Source organism: Phodopus roborovskii, unplaced genomic scaffold (assembly GCF_943737965.1).
Source record: "Phodopus roborovskii unplaced genomic scaffold, PHOROB, whole genome shotgun sequence".
NCBI lineage: Eukaryota > Metazoa > Chordata > Mammalia > Rodentia > Cricetidae > Phodopus > Phodopus roborovskii.
In genome coordinates this window covers 28,983,333-29,006,609 of record NW_026126525.1, presented here as the reverse complement: position 1 = coordinate 29,006,609, position 23,277 = coordinate 28,983,333, and the positions used below count along the sequence as shown (strand labels likewise).

Below are 23,277 nucleotides of genomic sequence, written 5' to 3'. Positions count from 1 at the left end.
GACTGCTGTGGTCCTTTGACGTGGTCTCTACCTGTCTTGTCTACTGGGTCACCCCACCATTCTCCACTGTATTTTAATGAATACAGTTCACCATGAGCTGCCATTCCAGATCCTCTCTGTCTTAACGTTTTCACACTTTCACACCAGCTGCCTAGAGATAACACAGTGCTCTAATGTTTCAAGTGGGTATATACTTTTTGCACACAGAAAATAGTTCTTGCTTAAAGCTATTGTTAGCTGGTTATTAAGTTAGAATTAGTATTATTAGAAAGTGACATTTATTCTGTAAAACAGACTTAATTAAAAAATCAAGTGTAAGCAGCATGCTACAAACCAGCTAAGTGCAAGGTTCTTATCACTTCTTCCATCTGATAGGTCTCTATTAAAAGAATGCCACTGTGTGTCAGCAGGGCAGTTCAGCAGGTGAGGGCACTGACCACCAGGCCTGATGGCCTGAGTTTCATCCCCAGACCCCACATGTGGAAGGAAAGAAGCAACTCTCACAAGTTGCCCTCTGACATCCATATGTGGGGCATGGCATGTGTTCCCCTTCCCCAAAATAAATAAGCATGTAACTTAAAAATTTAGAAAAGAATGCCTTCTAGTCATTGTAGGTCAGTGGCAGAATACTTTGAACCATCCATAAGAGGTCCTGAATTTGAGAAGCAACATGGCTAATAAACACCTGCACACGCGCGCGCGCGCACACACACACACACACACACACACACACAGAGAGAGAGAGAGAGAGAGAGAGAGAGAGAGGAGCAGATTTATACAAGACAGCCTTCCACTCAACATGTGCCCAGGCTGATTCATGCCCCTTCAGTGAATTTTTAAAATGTATCTGTTACCACTCAAAACACAGAGTGTACTCACTAACCTTGTTTACTTCAACCAGTTTCTTTGAGGGGGTGGTGGTGGTGTTAGAGAGAGGGGAAGAGAATATAGAAATATTAAAAACCACCCATTATCTAATATACTAATATATATTGCTTAACCTGTTTATATTTGCCTATATATGAGAACTTTTATAGACATTGTCCATAACTTGCTTTTTTCCACATCAGAATGTATTTTGGGACCTTTAGTTTCATAGCATTCCATTATATGAATGAGGGATAATTTAGTCAATCAATTGCATGCTGTTGGGTATTTTGGGGGTGGGGGGAACCACTGAGAAGAAGCAGTGACTCTTTCTGTGGCTCTGTTTAAGCCGCAGCAGGTAGCTGAGACTCCCCAGGCCTCCTATAGAGAAAGTAGAAGTGAAGACACCCAGAGCTAAGGGGTGGAAAGTCGGGGTTCTCTGCTCTGGGATGGAGCCACACACCCAGGTCAATCGTTTCCATGAATCAGTAATCTCTTCTCAGCCTAAATCAATTAGTGTAAGAATACTGGTGCTTAACCTAAAATAGTCCCAATTTTTTTATGATAATTTTTTTTGAAATTTGAAATTTGAAACAAGCTTGTTTTATTTGTTAATCCCAGTTCCTTTACCCTCCCATCCTCCCCTGTCCTTCCCCAATCCCTTGGGATGGGATTCCCTTTTCTGCTCCCCAGGGAAGGTGAGGTCTTCCATAAGAGATATTCAAAGTCTGTCATATCATTTGAAGCAGGACCTAGGCCCTCCCCCATGTGTCTAGGCTGAGAGACTATCCCTGTATGTGGAATGGGCTACCAAAGTCCATTCGTATACTAGGGATAAATACTGATCCATTATTAGAGGCCCCATAGACTGCCCAGTCCTCCTAACATTCAGGGGGTCTGGGTTGGCCCTGTGCTGGTTTCCCAGCTATCAGACTGGGGTTCATGAGCTCCTCCTTGTTCAAGTCAGCTGATTCTGTGTGTTTCTCCAGCCCGGTCTTGACCCCTTTGCTCATCACTCTTCCATCTCTGCAACTGGATTCCAGGAGTTCGGCTCAGTGTTTAGCTGTGGGTGTCTGCTTCTGCTTCCATCAGCTACTGGATGAAGATTCTAGGATGGCATATAAGGTAGTCATCAATTATTGGGGAAGGGCATTTAAGGTAGCTTCTCCACTATTTCTTAGATTGTTAGTTGGGGTCATCCTTGTGATCTCTGAACATTTCCATAGTGTCAGATTTCTCTTTAAACCTATGATGACTCCCTCTATCATGGTATCTCTTTTCTTGCTCTCCTCTATTCTTTCCCTGAATAGTCCCAGTTTCTAAAGACTGTCCACACATTGAAATTCGTATACATACTAACCAAGTGCATATATGTTTAAGGTATTTACTAGCATGTAAATACACACACATATTTGTGGGCTTATAGCTTTTTAACATCACTTAAGGCAGTAGTGGTTTCTTATTTCATTAACTATTCTCCCAAATGTATCTTGGACCCTCTTAGGAATCAGAAAAGTCAGTAATTCATCCCCACAAAACAAATCAAAAGCACAAACACAGAAAAGCAGACAGCACTTTGGCAGAAGCTCATCCATGCACTAGATTAAGAGCTCCCAGGTGCTGAAGAGATGACTCAGTGATTAAAAACACTTGCTGCTCTTTCAGCGGACCTGGGTTCAGTTCCCAGTACCCACATCAGGTGGCTCATAGTTGTCTATAACTCCAGCTCCCTCTGGCCTTCAAGGGCACCTCCATGAATGGAGAGTACATAAATTAACCCAGGTTCACAAACATACACATACAGAAAAATAATAATACGTATTAAAAATAAACAAAGAATTCTGGTTGTGCAGGTAGAATGGTTGCTTCATGGTAGATAGAGCCCTTACCTAGCATGTACAAGGCACTGGGTTTGATCTCAGGCACTGCAAAAAAGGAAGAAAAGAACTCCAGTTGCAAGGCATGAAACTTAGGTGTCGGCATAACAACTTCTTGGATTACTGCCTCCTAGTTGGTATGACTATAAGCCAATGAGTTTAGAGGGAAGTGTTGGCATCCGGTTGTGTGTGGCTCTGCAAACCCCTTGTGAAGTCAGATGAAATGAGAGGCTCCGGAGAGTGCGTTGCACACATTAGATGCTCACCCTTTTGTTTTCAGTTCCCTAATTGTTTCCTTGGGGTAAACAGCTGGAGGTATAATTACTGGGTCCAAGTGGATACACATTTGTAGGGCAGGTGTCATCTACTATCAAGTCTTTTCCTAGCAAAGGAAAAACTGACAAGATGAATGTGGAGCTGGTTGCAGCACACCCCCAGTCCTTCACATACACTCACTCCCTTGAATCATTGCTACAGTTTGATTTATTTGGCTCTAATGCATATAAGTGTTTTCTGTAAGAGCAATTGTTCGCATTCTGTCTTTCAGTCTTGTGTGTATTCCTTTTGTTTGCATTTTGTCCTATGCACTTTTTTTTTTTCTTCAGCACTGGGCACTGAACCCAGGACCTTGTGTGTGCCAAGTAAGCATTCTATTACTGACTACTTCCCGGCACTGTTTGTTCTTAGGAATATGTAAACCTGCCTTTCAAACTACTGGTATTAGCTCTTGACTTTATACACACTGAAAGTGTTTCTCTTGTTTCATAATTTGCTTTTAATTTTTGAAAAATATGATTTCATTATATCAAAATTAAAAATTTGATGGCCATATCTTGAGATTGTCCCATTAGGACCATTCCTTCTACTTCTTGATTTAGAAGATGCTCTCTGTTCAAGGTGAGATAAATTCTTGCCAATACTTTCCTTATAGTTTGCTTCTGTCATTATTAGTATTAACCCCCAATCTTCCTGGACTTAGTTTTGGAACAGGCTATGACAATAGTCTAAATATCTTGCCCCCAAATAGTATGCTTTCTGAGTTCTGTGTGTATTTCTCGATTCTGAGTGATCTTTCTCCTGGAGTGGACCAGGCCAGCCTCAGTGGCAGAGAACGGAAACAATAGAGGTGGATGTGAAATGTTCCAAGCCATCTCACCACTGATACCCTACCTAAAGGCTGAGCTCTGTCTGCCAATCCTGGAAGGGTCCCCTCAACAGTGAGGTGGTCAGAAAGAATCGGATAGGCAAGGGCACTGTTCTCCTCTACACTGACAATAGCCACAGCAGGTCTGCAGGGTCCACAAAGCCCCCACAGCTGTAGGCTGAGCAGGGTCCTGGAGCTTTTTGTTCCCAGCCCAGCCCTTTCTGTTTTTACTCTTTACCCATTGTACAAATTGCCTCCCAGATTTCTCCCCAAGCCCCAAGAGGAGCTGGTTGGTCTGCCTGTAATTACTGCTTATTTGATTTGTGGGTTTTAATATCTTTAACATGAGGGTGAGGCATTCTAAAGCAAACAGGCTTGGTGCCTGATCAACTGAGCCCCAGCTGCACCCTCTGCTATGCGTTCTTGGCTCATCTCATCCTGTGGCTTAAGAACATAAGCCTGTGGTCCTGACCTTTCCACGACTAGCAAAAAATACCTGAAGTCACTTACAAAGGGAAGGGGTTCATTTTGGCCCATCATCTTGGCGGTTTTGGACCATGCTTACTTAGCTGGATTGTGTTGGGTGCTCGGTTGAGGTGCACATCACAGTGAAAGCAGACAGTGGAGTGAAACCGTTCATCTTGTGGCCAGGAATCAAAAAAGAGTGAGCAGGGGCTGGGATCCCACAGTTCCTTTTGCAAGCGCTCTCTCAGTCATTTAAAGAGCTTCTTATAGACCCCGCCCCTTAGTGGTCCCACATCCCCAGTATAGTGCCAGACTGGTGGGCTTCTGGGGGACATTCAAGACACAACTATAGCAGGCTCAGTGATGCTGCCCGGTTTTGTGATAAAATGGCACCATCTGGATGCATTCCACTTTTGGGCAGTATACATCATCACACATCTGTCGTTGACCCTCATAGGCCTTGAGAACTTGAATATCTCTCATCACAGCCACACCCTTCAAAGTTGTAACAGTAGATGCATCTTTCTGGAGCTCAGTATCTTAGAAAAGCATGAGGACATGTTGTATTCCTAAACATTTGCTGAAGTTCTTGTATGGTATGAATTTAGTCTTCATTTTTCATATTCTCTGCAATTTCCATGAGACTTGGGGAGGAAGGGATGCAAACACTGGGGTTAAGGGCATCACTGAGCAATGGAGGTCACCCTGTCTCTCTGGGAAGGGGACAGGAGTCTCATCTTTGGGGGAAGAATTTACTCTGCCTTGGTTTTGCTCAAGAGGAACCATACCTAGCCTGGGCCCTGACTAGACATCCCATGCTGGCTTGTACAATTGCTGTTGACACTCATGGGGCATTCTCTCCTCTTTAAGAGATACACTTTGTGTAGAAAAATTCCTTCTCTTTGACAGACACAGAGCAATGGGCTCCGCCATGCTGCATCTCCATTCCTATGAACCCAGATTTGATTTGTTTGGGGATTAGCCTGTCTGGAGGCAAGATCTCTGCACTTTGTTTCTTTTTAGTCTTTTAATCCCCATACTGAGACTTTACTCACAACATTTCATAAATCTGTGACCATGAAAACATTTTCTCCCTGCCTGCTGATGACTCCTTTAAAATTTTAAAAATGTTATAAGCATTGATATATATATATATATATATATATATATATATATATATATGAAAACCCTTGCAAATAAATAAAAATCCACATACCAAAACAAGCCAGAACCAAAGTCTATATTACTTAGCCAACAGTTAAAATAGGCATTTGCAACTGAAGCTGTCAGTAGCTTTCTTAGTATGCTTTTATTTTTTATGGACACTTTTCTCAGCCCATTGAGCCAGGGACTTGTGAGCTGCTAGGGAAAGCCGAAATGTCCTTCTGCCTCTGTAAGATTTAGGCTATGACACAGGATAACTGATTGGCAACAAGTAATTGAGTATTTCAAAATGGAGATTGGAGAGCAGCCAGTGTTCCTAACGAGAGGCATTGCAAATGTGTGCCCCGATGGCTATGATCTGATCATCAGCACTGTGTATATGATTAAAATGTTATACCGTATACAATATATATGTACAATTGCAATGCATCTATTAAAAATAAACACCTCTCAGTAGGATTTGTAGACAGAGTATCCAGCCCACGGGTTTGCCTTGGTTCTGAAACAGCACGAGGCTTGGAAAAAAAAAAGGTGGGGGAGATCATTATTATTGCTTTTTACTCCGAGACTGAACACTTTAAAAAGCTTAACATTTCATTTGCAAATTCAAGCTAGATACAAGTGCTGCCTCCAGACTGGCTCACACGAAGCCAGGCCCCCTCTATGCCTACAGCTGCGGACTATTCAAACTGTTTATGTATATGACTTATATGTACTTAGATAAGCATTTTTTTCATTCAATGAGTCTAGCTCTTAGATTTCATTACCAAAGAGGCCGAGTTCTGGTGTGCAACTGCTCAGCAGAGTGACTAAAGATAACTGTGTTCTGTGTATTTGGAGAATCTAGGGGAAAACATTCGGAATGTTTTCATCATAAAAAAAACGTTGTTGAAGGAGCTATCTTCAACATGATTTGACAAGCATGCACATAAATCCAAACATCACTTAGGACTTCGTGTTCAAATTTAACATTTGAGCTAGAAAAAATACTTTAAAAATTAAAAAGAGGCAGGGACACCAGAGAATTTGATGGGCAGCCAGGCCTGGTCTCCTCCACCCTCTTGGGCTTTGTTGGGTCTTTGTTCTGCCCCTGGCTGCGCTGGTACAGAACCACTTAGCTGTGATTAAAAGGAGGGGACCGGGCGGCAGGGCGGGGTCTGCGGCGCAGGCAGCGACAGGGCGCGGGCTGTGCAGTGCTCAGTGCCAGCCGCTGGGCTGGGCGGCATGCACACAGGAGCAAGGACCAGCTCGCTGCACCGACGCCGCGGGGACGCCTGAGCAGACAGACAAGTGGAGGGTACCGGGACCAAGGGAGGAGACGGAGCCGGGGACAGTTCCCGCAGACCGCGCCTTGGCGACAGCGCCATGGACAGCCTGGACAACGCCACCCTGCTCCTGGACGCGTCCTCGCTGCTGCCGGACAACTTCACCCTGTCTCCCAACGCTAGCAGCCCGAGAACCGGCACCCTCTCTCCTCTTGATGTCACCACCAGCCCCAGCCCCGGGCTCAGCCTCGCTCCCAGTCCGAGCATGGGCTTCAGTCCCGGGCCCACACGGACCCCAGAGCCCACGAGCAGCAGCCTCGTGGGCGGGGTGGCAGGCCAGGGCTCCTCCACCTTCCCCCGGGCCTGGGTCCCCCACGAACCCCCATTCTGGGACACACCGCTCAACCACGGGCTGAACGTGTTCGTGGGAGCCGCCTTGTGCATCACCATGCTGGGTCTGGGATGCACCGTGGATGTGAACCACTTCGGGGCACACGTCCGGCGGCCCGTGGGCGCGCTGCTGGCCGCGCTCTGTCAGTTTGGCTTCCTGCCGCTTCTGGCCTTCTTGCTGGCCCTCGCCTTCAAGCTCGATGAGGTTGCTGCTGTGGCGGTACTCCTATGTGGCTGCTGTCCTGGCGGAAATCTCTCCAACCTTATGTCCCTGCTGGTGGACGGTGACATGAACCTCAGGTATGGACTCTTTCTCACCCCAACCCACAGAGTTCACAGCAAGAGGTGTGTATGAAACTGTTTGGGATGAAACTCTAAGGTGGGAAGGATTAAAGAGGAAGAAGACATGGAGGCTTGGCTTTGAAATCTTGGCGGACACTTAAGAGGTTGTGTGTCAATGGGGGAGGATTTAGACCCAGATCTAGCCATTTAAAGGCCCTAGGATTTCACACACAGCCCCTTTCTGGAGGGCCAGAGCATTAGCTTATGTCTCTAGTAACTGGAAGGCAAAGAGAAGAGAGAAGTCTGAAGCTAGGACTGGAACAAAATGCAAAAGGCCAATGAGGATGAGAGTCTAATAAAGAAAGTAATCTCTGGCTGGAGAGATGGCTCAGCCCTTAAAGGCTAGGCTCACAACCAAAAATATAAGAAAGTAATCTCGTAAAGTGTCACATAATTGAGTTTAATCCAGCAAGTAGCACCCACTAGTTTCATCGTTGCAGGGTATTAGGTGGGATTAAAAGAAAAGGTTTCTTGTCCTCAGCATAATCAGTTTCCAGGTTTTATGAAGCCCAGGGCAGACGTCCTGGGTCCTGGATCTTAGGTCATTGTCTTGCCTGGGATAGGTGTTTCTATCACGGCTTGCAGTGCACTCTCCTTCTTTTCCCTCTATGTTAACAGTAAGGAAAGCTATGGCTGGCTCTTTGGCTCAGAACCTTTCTGACTTCCATTCACACCTTTTTGCAGCATCATCATGACCATTTCCTCCACGCTCCTGGCCCTGGTATTGATGCCCCTCTGCCTCTGGATCTACAGCCGGGCTTGGATCAATACCCCCCTGGTGCAGTTGCTCCCACTAGGGGCGGTCACCCTGACTCTCTGCAGCACTCTCATTCCCATTGGGCTGGGTGTCTTCATTCGCTACAAATACAATCGCGTGGCTGACTACATCGTGAAGGTAAGGTCTCTCTTCCCTTCCGGTGGTCCCTACCTGGAGTCTGGTCTCTGAAGAGTGGGGGACATGCTAGGAGGTTTTGAAAGCAGGGAAGGGAACAAAGGACTTGCAAAGACACACTTAACAAGTTTATACGACAAAGCCTAATTAATGACAAGTTTAATGTCCTCAGGGGGATAATAGGTCTAATTAAATCACAGCTGAAGTTGGGAATAAGGTGCAGGTTGTAATTCCCAGCATTCAGAGGCTGACACCGGAGGGTCTGGAGTTTGAAACCATTCTGAGTTACAAGAGCTTGACCCAACACCTACCACATTGTTTTTCAACCTGTGAGTCACAACAGTCAAATCTCTAAAAATATTAACATTATGATTTATAACAGTAGCAAAATTACAGTTATGAAGCAACAATGAAAATAATTTTATGGCTGGTGTTCACCAAAACATGAGGGTCACAGCATTAGGAAGGTTGAGAACCACTCACTGCTTTACCACATCTGAAAATTAACAATTGTGTATATCTTTTAGTATTCATAGTGAGGATACATACATGGGGACATAGTACAATCAAATGGCAAGATTGCAGGACATAGAGGCACATGCCTTTAAAGCAAGAGCTTGGGAGGCAGAAGCAATCAGATTTCTGTGGGTTCAAGACCAGCCTGGTCTACAGAGTGAGTTTCAGGACAGCCGGAGCTACAGAATGAGAACCTGTCTCAAAATAAACAAAGAAAACAACAACGACAAATGGCAAGCATTTCCCACTAACTGAATAAAACTAAAATCCGGAGCAGATTAAATAAAATTATTCAAAACATTTTATAATGCATTAATATAATTTCAAGTGGAACTCTAATTCTTCAAAAACAAAACCTGAAATAGGTACCCTTAAAAATCTTCTTAATTAAAAAAAGTTGAAATTAGCAGGATATTGTGTCAATATAATAGAATGTTGGTCTTAAAGCACAAAATAAAACTGGGTCCTGGTTAGTGTAAATTATATTGTCATATTCTCTTTCCTGTTGCATTATTTTATATGGGTTTTCAAGTTAATGAAATGATGAGAGAATACTACTATTAGGAAATATTCCTAACATTGCTTTATTTTATTTTATTGCTTGGGTTTGTTGTTGTTTGTTTGTTGAGACAGGGTTTCTCTGTGAAACAGCCCTGGCTGTCCTGGAACTCATTCTGTAGGCCAGGTTGGATTTGAACTCAGAGAGATCTCCCTGCCTCTGCCTTCTGGGTCCTGGAATTAAAGGCATGCACCACCACTGCTCAGGCAACATTGTTTTATTTTTAAAACAAATATTTTTATCAAGATATGCTTTCTAATAGTTGACCAGGGAATATTAATTTTACTTCTTTTGAAAAGTGAAAAAAGGTGAAAATAGGAACATAATGTTCATTTTAGGAAGTTAAAAAAAAAGAGCAATTTCAGTGTTACAATTATGGAGACTTCAGAATATAGAAACTCTGTTTTATTTTTAATTAGCTTACTTTCTACTTGTACAGAGGCGCCAACTTTTCCTAGTAAGAGACAGAGGATTCAATTCTGCACACAGATCCAGCTCCAAGCAAAAGAAATCCTATACTGTAACTAATATAGAGTATAACAAACATCTACTTATATGTATACAGTATCTCCATAGATGGTTTTGAGATGCATTTAGTTATTTCAAGCATTCAGCTACTGTTTTATTATTAACTCAATGACACTTACCATAAAAATTAAGGAATTCCAGGAGCAAGACAATCAATGAGGAACTTAGGCTTTAAAAATAGAAGAAATTGGGCTGGAGAGAATTTTGGCTCAGAGGTTGAGAGCACTGACTGCTTTTCCACAGGACTTGGGTTCAATTCCCAGCAACCACATGGCAACTCACAGTTGTCTGTAGCAGACAAGTGGTATGCAAACATACACACAGGCAAAATGATCACACACACACACACACACAGAGAGAGAGAGAGAGAGACACGACACACACACAGTAAAATAATTTTTTTTAAAAAAATAGAAGAAATGTGTTAAATACAACAATTATGGCGAGTTGGCCTCACTAGAAAGATTAGGCTAATATAACCACTAAGCTTTTGCAAACACTTAAAATGAGCAATCAATTCCAGGGCCCATATGACTTTTTCATCTTTCTTCCTTTTTAAATTTTAAATTGCTCAAAGGAACTTTGTAGGTAGAATCCTCAGAATTCAGAACTGGAATTCCTGCTGGTGCTTTCAGTATGATACACTTTGAAAATTAATAAAGGTGTTGATTTGTAATAGCTCTCTGCCAGTTGTACATGCATTTTTATATACCTTAGGAAACTATTTTAATATCTACTAGAGTAGAATTTTTGATCAGCCTAGATCAATTAAAAATTTTTTTTTCCCTTGAGAGGGGTTTCTCTGTGTAGCTCTGACTGTCCTGGAACTCACTCTGTAAACCAGGCTGGCCTTGAACTCAGAGGTCCACCTGCCTCTGCCTCCCAAGTGCTGAGATTAAACGGGTGCACTGGCCACTCAAGCTTAAATATTTCCAAAAGAGCATCAAGTCTATGTCAATCCCAGAGACTCCAGCAGGATTGCCTCTCAGAGAGGCAGATTTTACTCTTCATCTTTCTTGGATCACTAGTGCCCTCATACCCTTGGGAGAAGAACAACCTAACTACTTATCTGAAGGGGACTAGTCACTTTTAGACTTCTTCCTCTTTTATTTGAATGAGTGAAATGTCAGAAAACTGAGAGGGTATACATTTTACCCAATCTTGATAGCAGTATACCTAAAACCTCCTTATTGTAATACTTCCTAAGAATTGTTAGAAACTTATTCAGGAGATTTTCTTTTTCATGGACAAATTGAAGACTGGAGTTGCAGAATTACAAAGAATTCACCATATCTTACACTGACATTTTTGATCATTTTTCCATATTGCTAGCCATCTTTGGAACCATACTTTGAAAGTTAAAAATATTCTAAACTAAGTTAGTTTTCGTTGTAAACTTAACAGCCTTTTATCTTCTGCAAAATGAGAACAGATTTCATATGGAAAGCCCAGGGTTCAGGAGAGGCAAAGATTAAATTGTCTAGTTTAGTTCTCAGTCCATAACTGGATTTTTGGGCTCAATTCTAGCTGCTCCATTTTGAAGAGGCATGCCAGTAAAGTAAACACAGGTGTAGAGTACTAAACGTGTGACCTAGGCTAAGAGGGTGAGAAACAGTCTTCCTGGAAACACTAATTGTCCCCTGATCATTGGCTTATCCTCTGGGAGACATTTAGAAGGAGTAGACTGTTGTTATGTTACTCTCTTGAAAGCAACTTCCAGAGCTCAGAAGAGGTAAATTGTCACCCCCCACCCCCACCCCAAGCAATTATATCCAACATGGGGACACACTGTCAGTGACGTCCATTTTGTGTGGGTGGTACCATTTCCCTGGCCTGAATTCCTCCTCGATGATGTCATTGCTGCCTACATTTCTTTTGTCAGGTTTCCCTGTGGTCTCTGCTAGTGACTCTGGTGATTCTTTTCATAATGACTGGCACCATGTTGGGACCTGAACTGCTGGCAAGCATCCCGGCAACCGTTTATGTGGTCGCCATTTTTATGCCTCTGGCAGGATATGCCTCGGGCTATGGCTTAGCTACTCTGTTCCATCTTCCACCCAACTGCAAGAGGACTGTATGTCTGGAAACAGGAAGTCAGAATGTGCAACTCTGTACTGCCATCCTCAAACTGGCCTTCCCACCACGATTCATAGGAAGTATGTACATGTTTCCACTGCTTTATGCCCTGTTCCAGTCTGCAGAAGCAGGGGTTTTGGTTTTGATATACAAAATGTACGGAACTGAAATACTGCACAAGCGAGACTCCCTAGATGAAGACGAAGACACAGATATTTCTTATAAGAAACTGAAAGAAGAGGAAATGGCAGACACCTCCTATGGCACAGTGGGGACAGACGACTTGGTAATGATGGAAACTACCCAGACCTCTCTCTGAACGTGCACATACACAGGAGCCTCCATTTGGCTGAATTATCTATCACTTTCTGTTTGTGACCTTTGGTAGCACATTTGTTTCACTTCCAGGATAAAGATGGGTTCACATTTCATGTAACAGATGTGATCTTCCCTGCTGTAATGTTGTATTTCAGTATTAACCATGTGTTTTTACAAACCACCAGTCAGTGTTCCAGTTTTGCTTGCACCTGGGTCAGCTAAAGTGCACCTCTGCTGTTGAAGCGTACTGTTCAGTTTTTTTTCCATTTCCTCCACCCTTGCTACAGATAGGCGCTGTATTAGAAAAATGGGGTTGGAAATGTAGATGTCTGGTGCATATCTGAGTAAAACAGTAAAACAAAAACATGTGTTTGCTCAACTTACAAACACCTCCTGATGTTCAATACTAGCCTGTTTCGAGACAAGTCCAGAACAGGTCAATGAAACTGCAATATAGCATTTCATTATCAAGCTACCATCAAACCAGAGAAAATCACATTCGTGTGATTGATCTGGCATCTATTTGTTGTTAATGCCCGCCAATATTTTCCAAGGATGAAGGTCTTTTTATTTTCATCCATTTTTCTGCATTTGTGTAAATACATCTCAGATCCATTTGCCGTTTGAAGGAATGGTTTACTTAGAGAAATTTGCAGACCTCACCCCAGAGGAGAGAAAAACGAATAATATCTCTGTTCATTCCTGGGGAAGGGCAAAAGGGCTGTGGGTGGACATGGCCCCACTGCTCTGAGCTAAGTGAACTGTGTGACCTGAGACAATTGATAAAGAGGCTCAAAGCAGGCCCCTAACCTTGGTATTTTGCTCCCTAATTAGACACTCGGCCTGCCTCGCCTTCCTCATGGCAGACATCTGGAGCGATGAGGGCATAGGGCCCACCTGGCTCAGCTAATCCCAGCGACGACTCAGGTGGAACTCTCACCTCAGCGAGTTCCCCTACAAATCGCTACTGTGTCTAGCAAGGAAAGCGGTCTTTGCGCAACCTCGAGGGGGTCCCCGCCCACAAGTGCAGGGAGAGGCTGGGGAGGGTTTGGGGCGAGCGGCTAGGGCTTTTCCAGCCTTCTCCAGCCGGTGTGCGGCCGCTTATTTAGCAGGACGTGGCGGGCAACTGAACCGCTCTGATGGCTGCCTGGGCTGGCGAGGCGCGGGACGCACACATGTTCCCGGCGGGCATGCCCCACTCCTGCCCGCATCCCTACCCGCCAGCCGCCGACAAGGCCCGGGAAGGCTGGCGGTTCCGTGCAGGGGGCTACCGGTCCACGCCCCCCTCCTTCTTCCCCGGCTGCGGGCAGCTTACCGCCACCGAGTACTTCGACAGCTACCGGCGGGCGCAGCTCATGGCCCTGTTGTCGCGGGTGGGTCCCCGGACGGTCAGCAGCCGTGATGCTGCGGTGCAGGTGAACCCGCGCCGCGACGCCTCGGTGCAGTGCTCGCTCGGGCGTCGCACGCTGCAGCTTGGGCAGCGCCGACCCAGTCCCGAGGTCCGGCCGGGTTCCCGCCAACCCTGCAGCACCGCGGGTGCCCGGAGACCCCCGCGCTCCTGGCGCTCTGTCGCCGTGTACTCGCCGGTGGCCTTCTGTGGCCTCGCCTCTTCCCTGGAGGTCGCGGCGGGCGAGCAGAAGCCCACCGAGGGAGAGCGGAGGCCTGCGCCCTCCGGGACCCGAGAACCAGAGCCGGGAAAGGGAGAGGTGGCGGTGAGGAAAGCAGTCCCCAAGGAGGGCGACGTCCAGGACAAAGGGCAGGCCGAGCAGGAGCAGCCACTGCAAGAGGACCCGGACAGTGGGGCAAACTCGCAGCCTGAGTCTGGGAATCAGGAGCTGCCTCCTGCCGCTGAGACGGCTCAGGACCCTGGCGACACGGCCGCCTCGAAAGACGAGACCTCCCCGCAGAGCACCGAGCGAGGCAAGGAGCGCTTGCGCTTCCAGGTGAGGCTTGGTGAGTCCCAGACGCTTCCACAGTTGGGGGGGGGGGGGGAGTCCTCCTTCCGGGCTAAGCTAGGGGCTCTGGGCGATGCGTGCGTGGCAGCATTCTTCAGTGTCAGTGTGTATGCTTCTTTAAAATGTGTGTTTTGTCTGCCTGTATGTCTCTGTGCTTGGTGGTGGTGGAGGGGTGGGAGCAGGAGGAGGGATACCCTGGGACTTATGGTTTTAGGAACTGAATTAGAGGCCTCTAGAAGGGTAAGGCGGGCTTTTAACAGCTCATCCAACTCTCCAGTCCCGCGATATGCAGGATTTTGCAGTCGCTGTTACTGCAGAGGGAGGCGTTTACACAATAAAATGAACACATATGTGGCCCGACTTACTGGCAGTTTGTTATTAGGAAAGTTAGTGTAATTACTTTATTCGGATCACACGCACACCATAAATAAGCCCACCGTCGGGGACGTATAGTCTAGTGTGGACCATACTTCAGATGGCTGAAGGAAGATAAGTACACACACAGGAGAATATCAGCTGGTGGACTTTATCACGGGAGAATCAATTCCCAAGGTTTCATTTCTCATTTCCACGCTAGATGTGGGGAAATCTCTCAGTTGACTAGCTCGTCCTGCTACCAGATCCCTTTCCCTCCTTTTCTGAAACTGTCACCTGAAGCCTCTCCCTCCTAAACTTGCCCTGCTTTAAAAAGCTCCCCATCCATCCAGCGATGGTAGGCTTTGGGCAGTGCCTAGGCTAGACAGACAAGGGCCAGGAGCACAAGGAGGACAGTTGTGATGCCCAAGGAAACGGAGACATGAGCCCCAAGGAATTCCTTATTCTTTCCCACAGTCATCTCAAGACTGCAATTTTTTTTTTTTTTTGCGTTTGGGGTGGAGAGAGCCATTCACACCTGGGTGTGATCTTAGCAAAATCTTAAGCTTTTTTGACCTCCATGGTGTTTGCTTCTAAAATGCATTAAGTGCTCTTTCAAGCTCCTAATAGTCCTAAAGATAGTCCTCATTGTAATCACTCATTCCCAATTTGTCACCAAGTAGGAAGATGTGAAGTTTAAGAATCAGATGGCTCAGAGATTAAGAGCACTGGCTGCTCTTCCAGAGGTCTTGAGTTCAATTCCCAGCAACTACAAGGTGGCTCTTAACCATCTATAATGAGATCTGGTGCCCTCTTCTGGCCTGCAGACGCACATGCAGGTAGAACACGGTATACATAATCTTTTTTAATCAGATATTAATACTGCTTAGTTCCTTCTCACAGATACGTAACAGGACTTTTTGGGAAAACTTAATTAGCATCGTGGGGAATTTAATATTGGAACCCAAGAAACTTAGTGTTTCTCTTTTAGCCTAAAGAATACCTTTTCATGTGTGTGTTGTATGATCATGAGCCGCCTAAGAAAGAATCCTGAACTCTAGACAGCAGTAGATACTCGGCCTTTCCCTTGTCTGAGGGAAAAGACTTACTGTGTTGGCCAGCCAAATGAGTCTGGTCTAAAAGCTGTTTTGTTTGGTTGTGGTCTACACATGTTTGATTGAGCTATTAGCTTACCCGATTACTCTAATTTAGAGGTCAATCCAAACTTACCTTGCTCCCCCCACTATGATCTAGAATTAAATTTGGTCATTTTAAGTATCAAGTAGAATCTGTCCCAGGTTCTGAAATGAGGGTACCTCAAGCATCACATGGTTAAAGTCTGCTATCCTGCTGTTCAGTTCTTAGAGCAGAAGTATGGCTACTACCACTGCAAGGTCTGCAACATCCGGTGGGAGAGTGCCTATGTGTGGTGTGTGCAGGGCACCAGCAAGGTAAGAGACACCGTGCGGATGTCCCGTGCCCGCTATGATGCTGAGCGACGGCTCCACGTGGATGCTCTTTCTTGTCACAGGTGTACTTCAAACAGTTCTGCCGATCGTGTCAGAAATCTTACAACCCATACCGAGTGGAGGATATCACCTGCCAAGTAAATCAAACATTTGCATTTTGGGAGAGAGGCTTTTGTGTACTTCTTTGAACCTGTTTCCTAAAAGAGGTTGGGTTCCCAGTAGCTGTTTGCTTGGTTTTTTCCTCTTTTGCAAGAGGTGGTAGGTAGAAAGTCTCCTCTTCTGTGAAATATGGGGTGTTTCTTCCCTTCTGCTCTTGTAGAACTCGATTGTGCCAGTCTCTTTTGAACCTGTTACCTTAATTTGCAATGTAGAAGGTTTGTTTACCTGCCACTTCATCTGGCATACAGGAAAACATACCGCAGAACAGAATACCTTTCTGCTAGTTTTTGGTGGCACTGTTACCCAAATGCTACATAGGAAGAAGCAACATATCCAAGTTAGGGTGTGAAACATATGAGTTGAGGTTCAATCTTGCTTGCTTGAGATTCACAAGGGGAATTTCCTGCAAGGCCATTCTAAATTGTCTGTGCAGCTTTATGCATTCCACCCATAACTGTGGAGGCTAAGCATTTGCTTGTGCCAAGGGACTTAGATAATCTTTAAAAAGGAAGAAGTGACATCATTTACCTTTTAACTCAGAGCTAACAGAGCCCATGTGTCTGAGAGTCCAGTCGATGCACTTGTCTTAAGTTGGTAATTGGAGAACTAACTACCTTAGGCTGGGCACTGAGAAACCACGGGTGGAAAAGCATTAAGACTGTTTGCAAAAGGGGATAGTGGGCACCTTTCTGCAATAAGGTGACTTAACCTCCCCCCCACTCAGTGAATAGTCTGCTTGCTCTGCACTCTTAACCTGCTTCGAAGCTCCAAGAAGCAAGGGGAGACAGGTTCAACCTTTGTACTTTTCACTCTGATCTTTCAGAGTTGTAAGAGAACTAGATGCACCTGCCCAGTCAGACTTCGCCACGTGGACCCTAAACGCCCCCATCGTCAAGACTTGTGTGGGAGATGCAAGGACAAACAGCTGTCCTGCGATAGCACCTTCAGCTTCAAATACATCATTTAGTGAAAGTCAAAAGCATTTTCTGCTAGATGGAGCTAATGGAGTGGGCAAGCGAACTTCTTCCCTGCCCCATCTCCTCCCAATGACTCCCTTCTCAAAATATTTCCCGAAAGGCAGTGTACTTTGATAAAGCCTGTAAAATAAAAGGTATTGCAAAAACAGTTTGAGGCTTTACCCAATTTTTGTCTCAGTGTGAGGAGAGCTCGTGCTGAAAAGTTGGGACCTGTCACCTACACCCTGTTAACATCTGTTGATGGCAGAGTGGGCCAGGCTGAGTTAGGGAGATCAGAGGCACCCTTTTGGTTTCATAGACAAGATATCTACAGCTTCAGTCTGTAGGTCTGAAATTCCTAAGAAAGATGTTATTAAACAGGATCAACACATGGTAAAGTTGTAAGGGGCATAGTGTAATGTTTTATTTAAATTAGGCTTCCTGGGCTAGAGAGATGGCTCAGTGGTTAAGAGCACTGGCTGCTCTTCCAGAGGTCCTGAGTTCAATTCCCAGCAACCATATGATGGCTCACAACCATCTGTAATGAGATCTGGTGCCCTCTTCTGGCCTGCAGGCATATATGCAGGCAGAACACTATACATAACAAACCTTTAAAAAAATTAGGTCTCCTAATTTAAAGGTTTCCTTGAAAACCCCAAGTGCTGGTGCTGGGCGCACTGCCTCAGGTGCCTCTAACAAAGCAGGCATTGGTCTCACCCAAACGTCTGTTGGAACCAGGTGGAAACTCTTCCTTCATTACAATAGTGCCCCTCCCCCAACATGGGTGCCGGCCTGACAATCTTGTGCACTAGCAGTAGTTCAAGAAATTTGCTGAAATTTCAAAGTGAACTTGATGACTCTCTAGATCCACATGGGCCCACATGAACCCAGCTGATGCTGTGTGCTATCAGGCAGAATCTCATTGGAGCATGAATCTCATGCCAGGATGGCTAACAAGTGTCCTAGTGAACAGCAAATAATCTCTATCCTCACCATGATTCTCAGAAGGGCTGCCAGTTTTACATAAAAGAGACAGAGGGCTGAGCGGGTGCGGAAGCTCATCCTAGCTAAATGCCTCCAAAACGATTCTCTGACTTAGACACTGGAGCTGAACTGCGAGTTTGTTGAGTTTGATAGACATGCTTCGTGCTGAGACAACATGTGCAAAGATCCTGTGGTAGAGAAAACCATGAGAGGCCAAATACCGAGTATAGGATAGCAGGTGAAGCTAGCAAGATCAGATTGGTCAATTTTTCAGGTCCCTGCCTGTAGTTATCTATGAGAAAACCCTAAAAGGCTTTTTATTTTTCATTTTTTGAGGTGTGTATTTTGCCTGCCGTGTTATGTGAACAACATGTGTTTCTGGTGCCTGAGGCGGCATTATGTCTCCCTGGAAAGGGAGCACAGTTGAAAGCCACCATGTAGGTGCTGGGAATTGAACCTGGGTCCTGGGCAGCCAGTGCTCTTAACTGCTGAACCACCTCTCAAGCCCCCACTAAAACATTTTAAAGTTGTGTTGTGGGTAGTGGGCTATGAGGATAGATGACTTTTACAGGAAAGCACCCTGAGTACCCGGAGAGTACTCAGGAAGGAGTTTTAGGGGCTAAAGTGGTGGTGGTGAAGTGTTAAGAACTGTGAGTGGTTAAAAGTGATGTTTTCATGTGTGCTCATGGGTGACCTGACTTAGTGGGGACCAGGTCCAGGTAAAACGCAATGCAGTTGACTCCCATCCCATCCCTTAGGTGGGACGCGATATATGTATGTACTTAGTAAGTGCTTGCCACGTGGATGAGTGAACTACAGATAGCTACCTGCAATGGGTCCTAAGAGAAGGTAGGGAGTGAAGTCATTTGTTAAGTTTAACATTGTCATTAATGTTCTCAGGGCAGCTAATCAGAATGTAGGCACTTGGATACTGAACCACGTGACTCAGCAAGTTTTGGTCTTCCAAGTGAACATTCTAGCACTGAGGTACCACACTGTTTACGCATGCAACCCAAAGCTTAGAGAGCCTCCCATTTGAGGCAGAGTGAAAAGCTAGCAGAGGACACTCCACATGTTACCTCTGCATGTTGAGAGGATTGTTTTTTGTGTAATTCTTAACTTTGAAAGTTAACTGTAGACCACTTTGAAGGGGGGGGGGCTCAGTGACTATCGGCTCTTTTCCTGAAGTGTAGGTGATAACTGCAGTGACAGTAGCTCATCACCGTGTTCTGCTGGTGATCTTCTCTAAAAGGTCCTTTAGCGGTGCTTCAAGGCAGCGTAGCTAGTGGCGAACAGCTCTATCCTGAGTCACTAAAAATGGAGACAGGTCCAAATCCTGCTAATGTACTCTGGCTTCCTAAAGAGCAGCATGAGGAGACTGCCAAATCGATTTCCTATTTCAAATGGCGAATTTGGTGAAGAGGGTTGTATGTAGCCAACACTACATACAGGTTCTCGGTGGAATGAGACAAGCTGATTAAAATGAAGCAATAATAGTCTGTCAGTAAATGTAAACTTTGGAGTCAGAAGATGGGGAAGAGGGTCCTCATGGGTCTGTTTTTGTAGGTGGGTTCATCTTTTATCACATTATCTCAGTTCCATATAAGCTGTTCAAAGATGGGTAGTCAATTTAACTTTTTTTAAGTGAAATTATACGTGAGAACTCTGCAGGTAACATGTCATCTACAGTCATCTTTATTATTCTTTTTTCTTAAAATACCACACAAAGCAACAGCTACAATGTTTTTCTTTTTTATTTTTAACAAAAAGGATGTAAGGAGGATGAGAAAAATGGGAGAGGGGATGTGAAGTGTGGTGTGTCTCTAGACACCATCCCTGTGCCTGGCCCCCCAACCCAAAAGTTAATAATTTAAAGGACACCATTTACAGTACCAGAACACCATTAAAATAATTGTTTTTTTTTCTGGGTCAAAAAATACAGTGATTATGAATGTGCTGTGACCAGTTATGGAATTTTATAGGAAACATAACTATGGCCAGCAGTCCAACGGCGTGCACAGTGCCTTCGATTAATGCACTTGAGCATAATTACATTTCTGTCAGGGTCCACGCCCCCAAGAAAAGGCAAAGCTAAGCAATTCATTTCTACATTCCAAACTCTGGAGTCAGAGTCCAGTTTTGAAAATAAAAGTCACAGTGGATAAGAGATGCATATAAAAAATACAAGGTGTTCCTTTCAAATGGGAGGGGTTGAGGGACTACATTCATTTCCTTTACAAAATGCTATTTTTTTTTTTTTTTTTAAAAAGGACAGAGGATCCAGTTTGTGTTATGCTACAAACTTAGAAGACAGTGGAGAAGTATATTGCGTGTTTTGGGAGTCGGTCTTCAGGCGCTCTGTCTTTCCCCCAGTGCTCCAAGGTTCCTTTAGCCTGAAACAAGTTGAGTCCTGCATAAACATACAAGTCATCTGCATCTCTTCTCTTGACGTCTGCTGCCTGCAGAACATACAGTCCACCATCAGTGACGACTTTTCCTTTAGCTTTGTACATGTACTCTGGTATAACAGTGTGTGGCATGAATGTACAAGAAAATACAGGTTTTAGTCTATGCAGTATCTATAATAATTAAGGAGTAAAATAAGTTAACTTGTCTAATGAGGAGCGCTGGCAGGCAGCGTATATCTTTATTTTACATTTTAAAGTCTCTGCAGGCATCTACTTTGGTTAGTTATCAACAATATCAACATAAGCACTGATCAGAGAGCTGAGCAGCAGAGTCCAATAATATTAACAGATATATTATTTCTTTTTTTGAGACACTGGGAAAGCCCAGTTTTAAAATATTATTAAAGTGTTCTGACATTTACACACTATGAAGAGTTAGATCTAATAAAATAAAATTTCTTCAAAAATAATCTTGCAGTGCTCTTTTAGGCATGCTCTGAGAAGCTCTCACCAGACACCCACACACTCTCACACCCACTCACACACACATAATTCCTTATACAGACAAAAAACAAACAAACAAAAAAAACCAAAACCAACCCCCCCCCAAACCCACACACACCCCCAACCCCTTATCCCGTATTCTGGGAGAAAACAAAAACAAAACCCCAGATCCAATTGTTTTTTGCAAATAAGTCTTTGTTATCTGTCAGACTTGGATGGTCATGTCGGTGATGATTAGGTGTTAACTGTAGGTCATGTTGATGACAGCTAGAAATCCAAGTGGCGGGCTCCGCAGGTGGCAGGCTTTTAGCTACAATGAACTGTCCCCGATGGCAGCCTCCTTTTACCTGCCCTGCACTGTCTTGGAGGCCGTTATTGCAAACATCCTCAGCATTCTTTCCTTTTCTCCAGGGTAATGATTTCTATGCATCACTTTTAGCCCTTTTTCTTTTTCACATAGGTTAATTTAAAACAACAACAACAAAAGAATCCTTTCTTCATACAGTTATTGTGGAGGTATAGGCAGCAGTTAAGCAGTTAGTTATTTATCTTCAGGTTTTTGACAGTTTGGAATTAGTAGACTACAATCGAAGGTGCTGCCCAAAAGTTATCAGTGAATCACAAGGGTTCATAAAAGGTGCTTGGTCAATAATCTTGATCATTTTCAGCGTACTCCCTCTCTCGAGCATGGGAAGTTGCTCAGAATCCAGTGCTTGCCATATTCCTGACCGGTTTGGCCTGTGCTAGAAGTGGGTATGATTGCACCATGCGAAGAGACTCTCTAATCTCCAGGTTAAGTTCCATCAGTTTGTAGTTAGCTTCTGACATGTCCAGGTTTGAGCCGATGACCGCGAAGCTGCCCGTCTGGCCTAGGGTCTGGTGGTGGAAGTAGATGTGTAACAGTGTCTGTACAGGGTCATCTTCACAGCTGCCGAAGATGTCATTGGGCCAGAGGGTTCTGGAAATACATAAAGTTCTGAGATATGTATATCATGACTCTGGAAGCTACATTTTCAGTTAGAACCTGTGAACAAAACTGCCTGGTGAGTAACTGCTATCTGTTCATTACTTGAGTGAACACATTAAAAGGCTTGTGCAGTACCCCCACTCACCTAAAAGCTGTGAGTAACTGGTATCTGTTAATTGCTTGAGTGAATGCACTACGAGGCTGGGCAGTCCCCCTACTCACCTAAAAGCTTTGACTTGTGCTACAGCTGATACAAATTCCTTGTTTTTCAAAGTTTCGATTAGAGAATGAATGGCGGTTTCTATTGTGGTTTGTGCAGCTTTGGAGATATCGATCTCTTCATTTTCCGAAGCAGCCTCGGCTTCCTTAAGGGTACCTTCCAGCTGGGCAAGTTCCTCTGACATGTTGATGACCTAAAACAAGTATGTCTTTAAGGCTCTATTCCTATACTCAGTAACTCAGTAATATATATGGTCAGTGATACAGCTGATGGTAGGAACATTCTGCTTTTAGAATATAAATTAGCTACCAAAATTCAAAACAAAACTCCAAAAACAGGCCAAGTGTCTTGTCATGTAACCCGGGCTACTTTGAATTTGAGAGCTTCCTGCTTTGACTTCCTGAGTACGGGGTGTTACAGCATTATGTATGTCCCTAAACCCGGTTCAGATAATCTAGAAATATCAGGTTGCAATAAATGTTTATACTATATTTTGGAAGATTGTAATTGCTTGTGGACAGTGAAGGAAAGTGCATTTTAGAAGGTTATTTACTCAGAATACTTCCACATAAATATGTGTGTGAACACGATACACACACACACACACACACAGATATTAAAAGTTGTACATATAATTTAACAAATTCAACCATTTCCCCAATGACGTTTTCAGTACCAGTAATCTAAGGAGGGGGAAAAGGTTATAGTCAATAACTGTAATCCTGTATGTTGACCTCTGCATTAATGTTGTGTGTATTCACAAAACTATGGAAACAGATGAGGTGTTAGGGGTGTCACAGAGCAACTTCATGCATGCTTTATATTTGATTTCAGATCTGTGTCTGCTACCAAACCTCAGCTCTTATTTGCTACAATGTGAAAAAGATCTAACCGATCA

General features: G+C 44.4%; 3 protein-coding genes across 9 annotated transcripts in view; 2 read left to right on the top strand and 1 right to left on the bottom strand.

Annotated features, from left to right (window-relative positions):
* Positions 1-6,742: 6,742 nt before the first annotated feature.
* Slc10a4 (solute carrier family 10 member 4) lies at positions 6,743-12,808 on the top strand. The gene is made up of 3 exons (XM_051198398.1): positions 6,743-7,472; positions 8,199-8,409; positions 11,892-12,808. The coding sequence occupies exons 1-3, from the start codon at positions 6,883-6,885 to the stop codon at positions 12,402-12,404; spliced, it is 1,314 nt and encodes a 437-aa protein (XP_051054355.1). The 5' UTR covers positions 6,743-6,882; the 3' UTR covers positions 12,405-12,808.
* A 733-nt stretch (positions 12,809-13,541) lies between these two features.
* Positions 13,542-17,360, top strand: Zar1 (zygote arrest 1). Its single transcript, XM_051198267.1, has 4 exons — positions 13,542-14,346; positions 16,071-16,163; positions 16,244-16,318; positions 17,164-17,360. The coding sequence occupies exons 1-4, from the start codon at positions 13,543-13,545 to the stop codon at positions 17,305-17,307; spliced, it is 1,116 nt and encodes a 371-aa protein (XP_051054224.1). The 5' UTR covers position 13,542; the 3' UTR covers positions 17,308-17,360.
* A 4,507-nt stretch (positions 17,361-21,867) lies between these two features.
* Fryl (FRY like transcription coactivator) overlaps positions 21,868-23,277 on the bottom strand; it is a 228,747-nt gene continuing 227,337 nt past the window's right edge. For all 7 annotated transcript variants that reach the window (XM_051198380.1, XM_051198377.1, XM_051198379.1 and 4 more), the window contains 2 exons: positions 22,382-22,572; positions 21,868-22,150 (listed from right to left, as the gene is read on the bottom strand). In XM_051198380.1, the coding sequence (XP_051054337.1) occupies positions 21,892-22,150; positions 22,382-22,572 (450 nt within the window). In that variant the 3' untranslated portion in view covers positions 21,868-21,891. The remainder of the gene's footprint in view (positions 22,151-22,381; positions 22,573-23,277) is intronic.

Excerpts from the sequence above, each read along its gene's own strand:
- Slc10a4 (XM_051198398.1), top strand. The coding sequence starts at position 6,883 with ATGGACAGCCTGGACAACGCCACCCTGCTCCTGGACGCGTCCTCGCTG. Across the intron at positions 7,473-8,198 it reads GACGGTGACATGAACCTCAG|CATCATCATGACCATTTCCT; the intron begins GTATGGACTCTT and ends ACCTTTTTGCAG. Across the intron at positions 8,410-11,891 it reads TGGCTGACTACATCGTGAAG|GTTTCCCTGTGGTCTCTGCT; the intron begins GTAAGGTCTCTC and ends TTCTTTTGTCAG.
- Zar1 (XM_051198267.1), top strand. The coding sequence starts at position 13,543 with ATGGCTGCCTGGGCTGGCGAGGCGCGGGACGCACACATGTTCCCGGCG. Across the intron at positions 16,164-16,243 it reads GTGTGCAGGGCACCAGCAAG|GTGTACTTCAAACAGTTCTG; the intron begins GTAAGAGACACC and ends TTCTTGTCACAG. Across the intron at positions 16,319-17,163 it reads TGGAGGATATCACCTGCCAA|AGTTGTAAGAGAACTAGATG; the intron begins GTAAATCAAACA and ends CTGATCTTTCAG.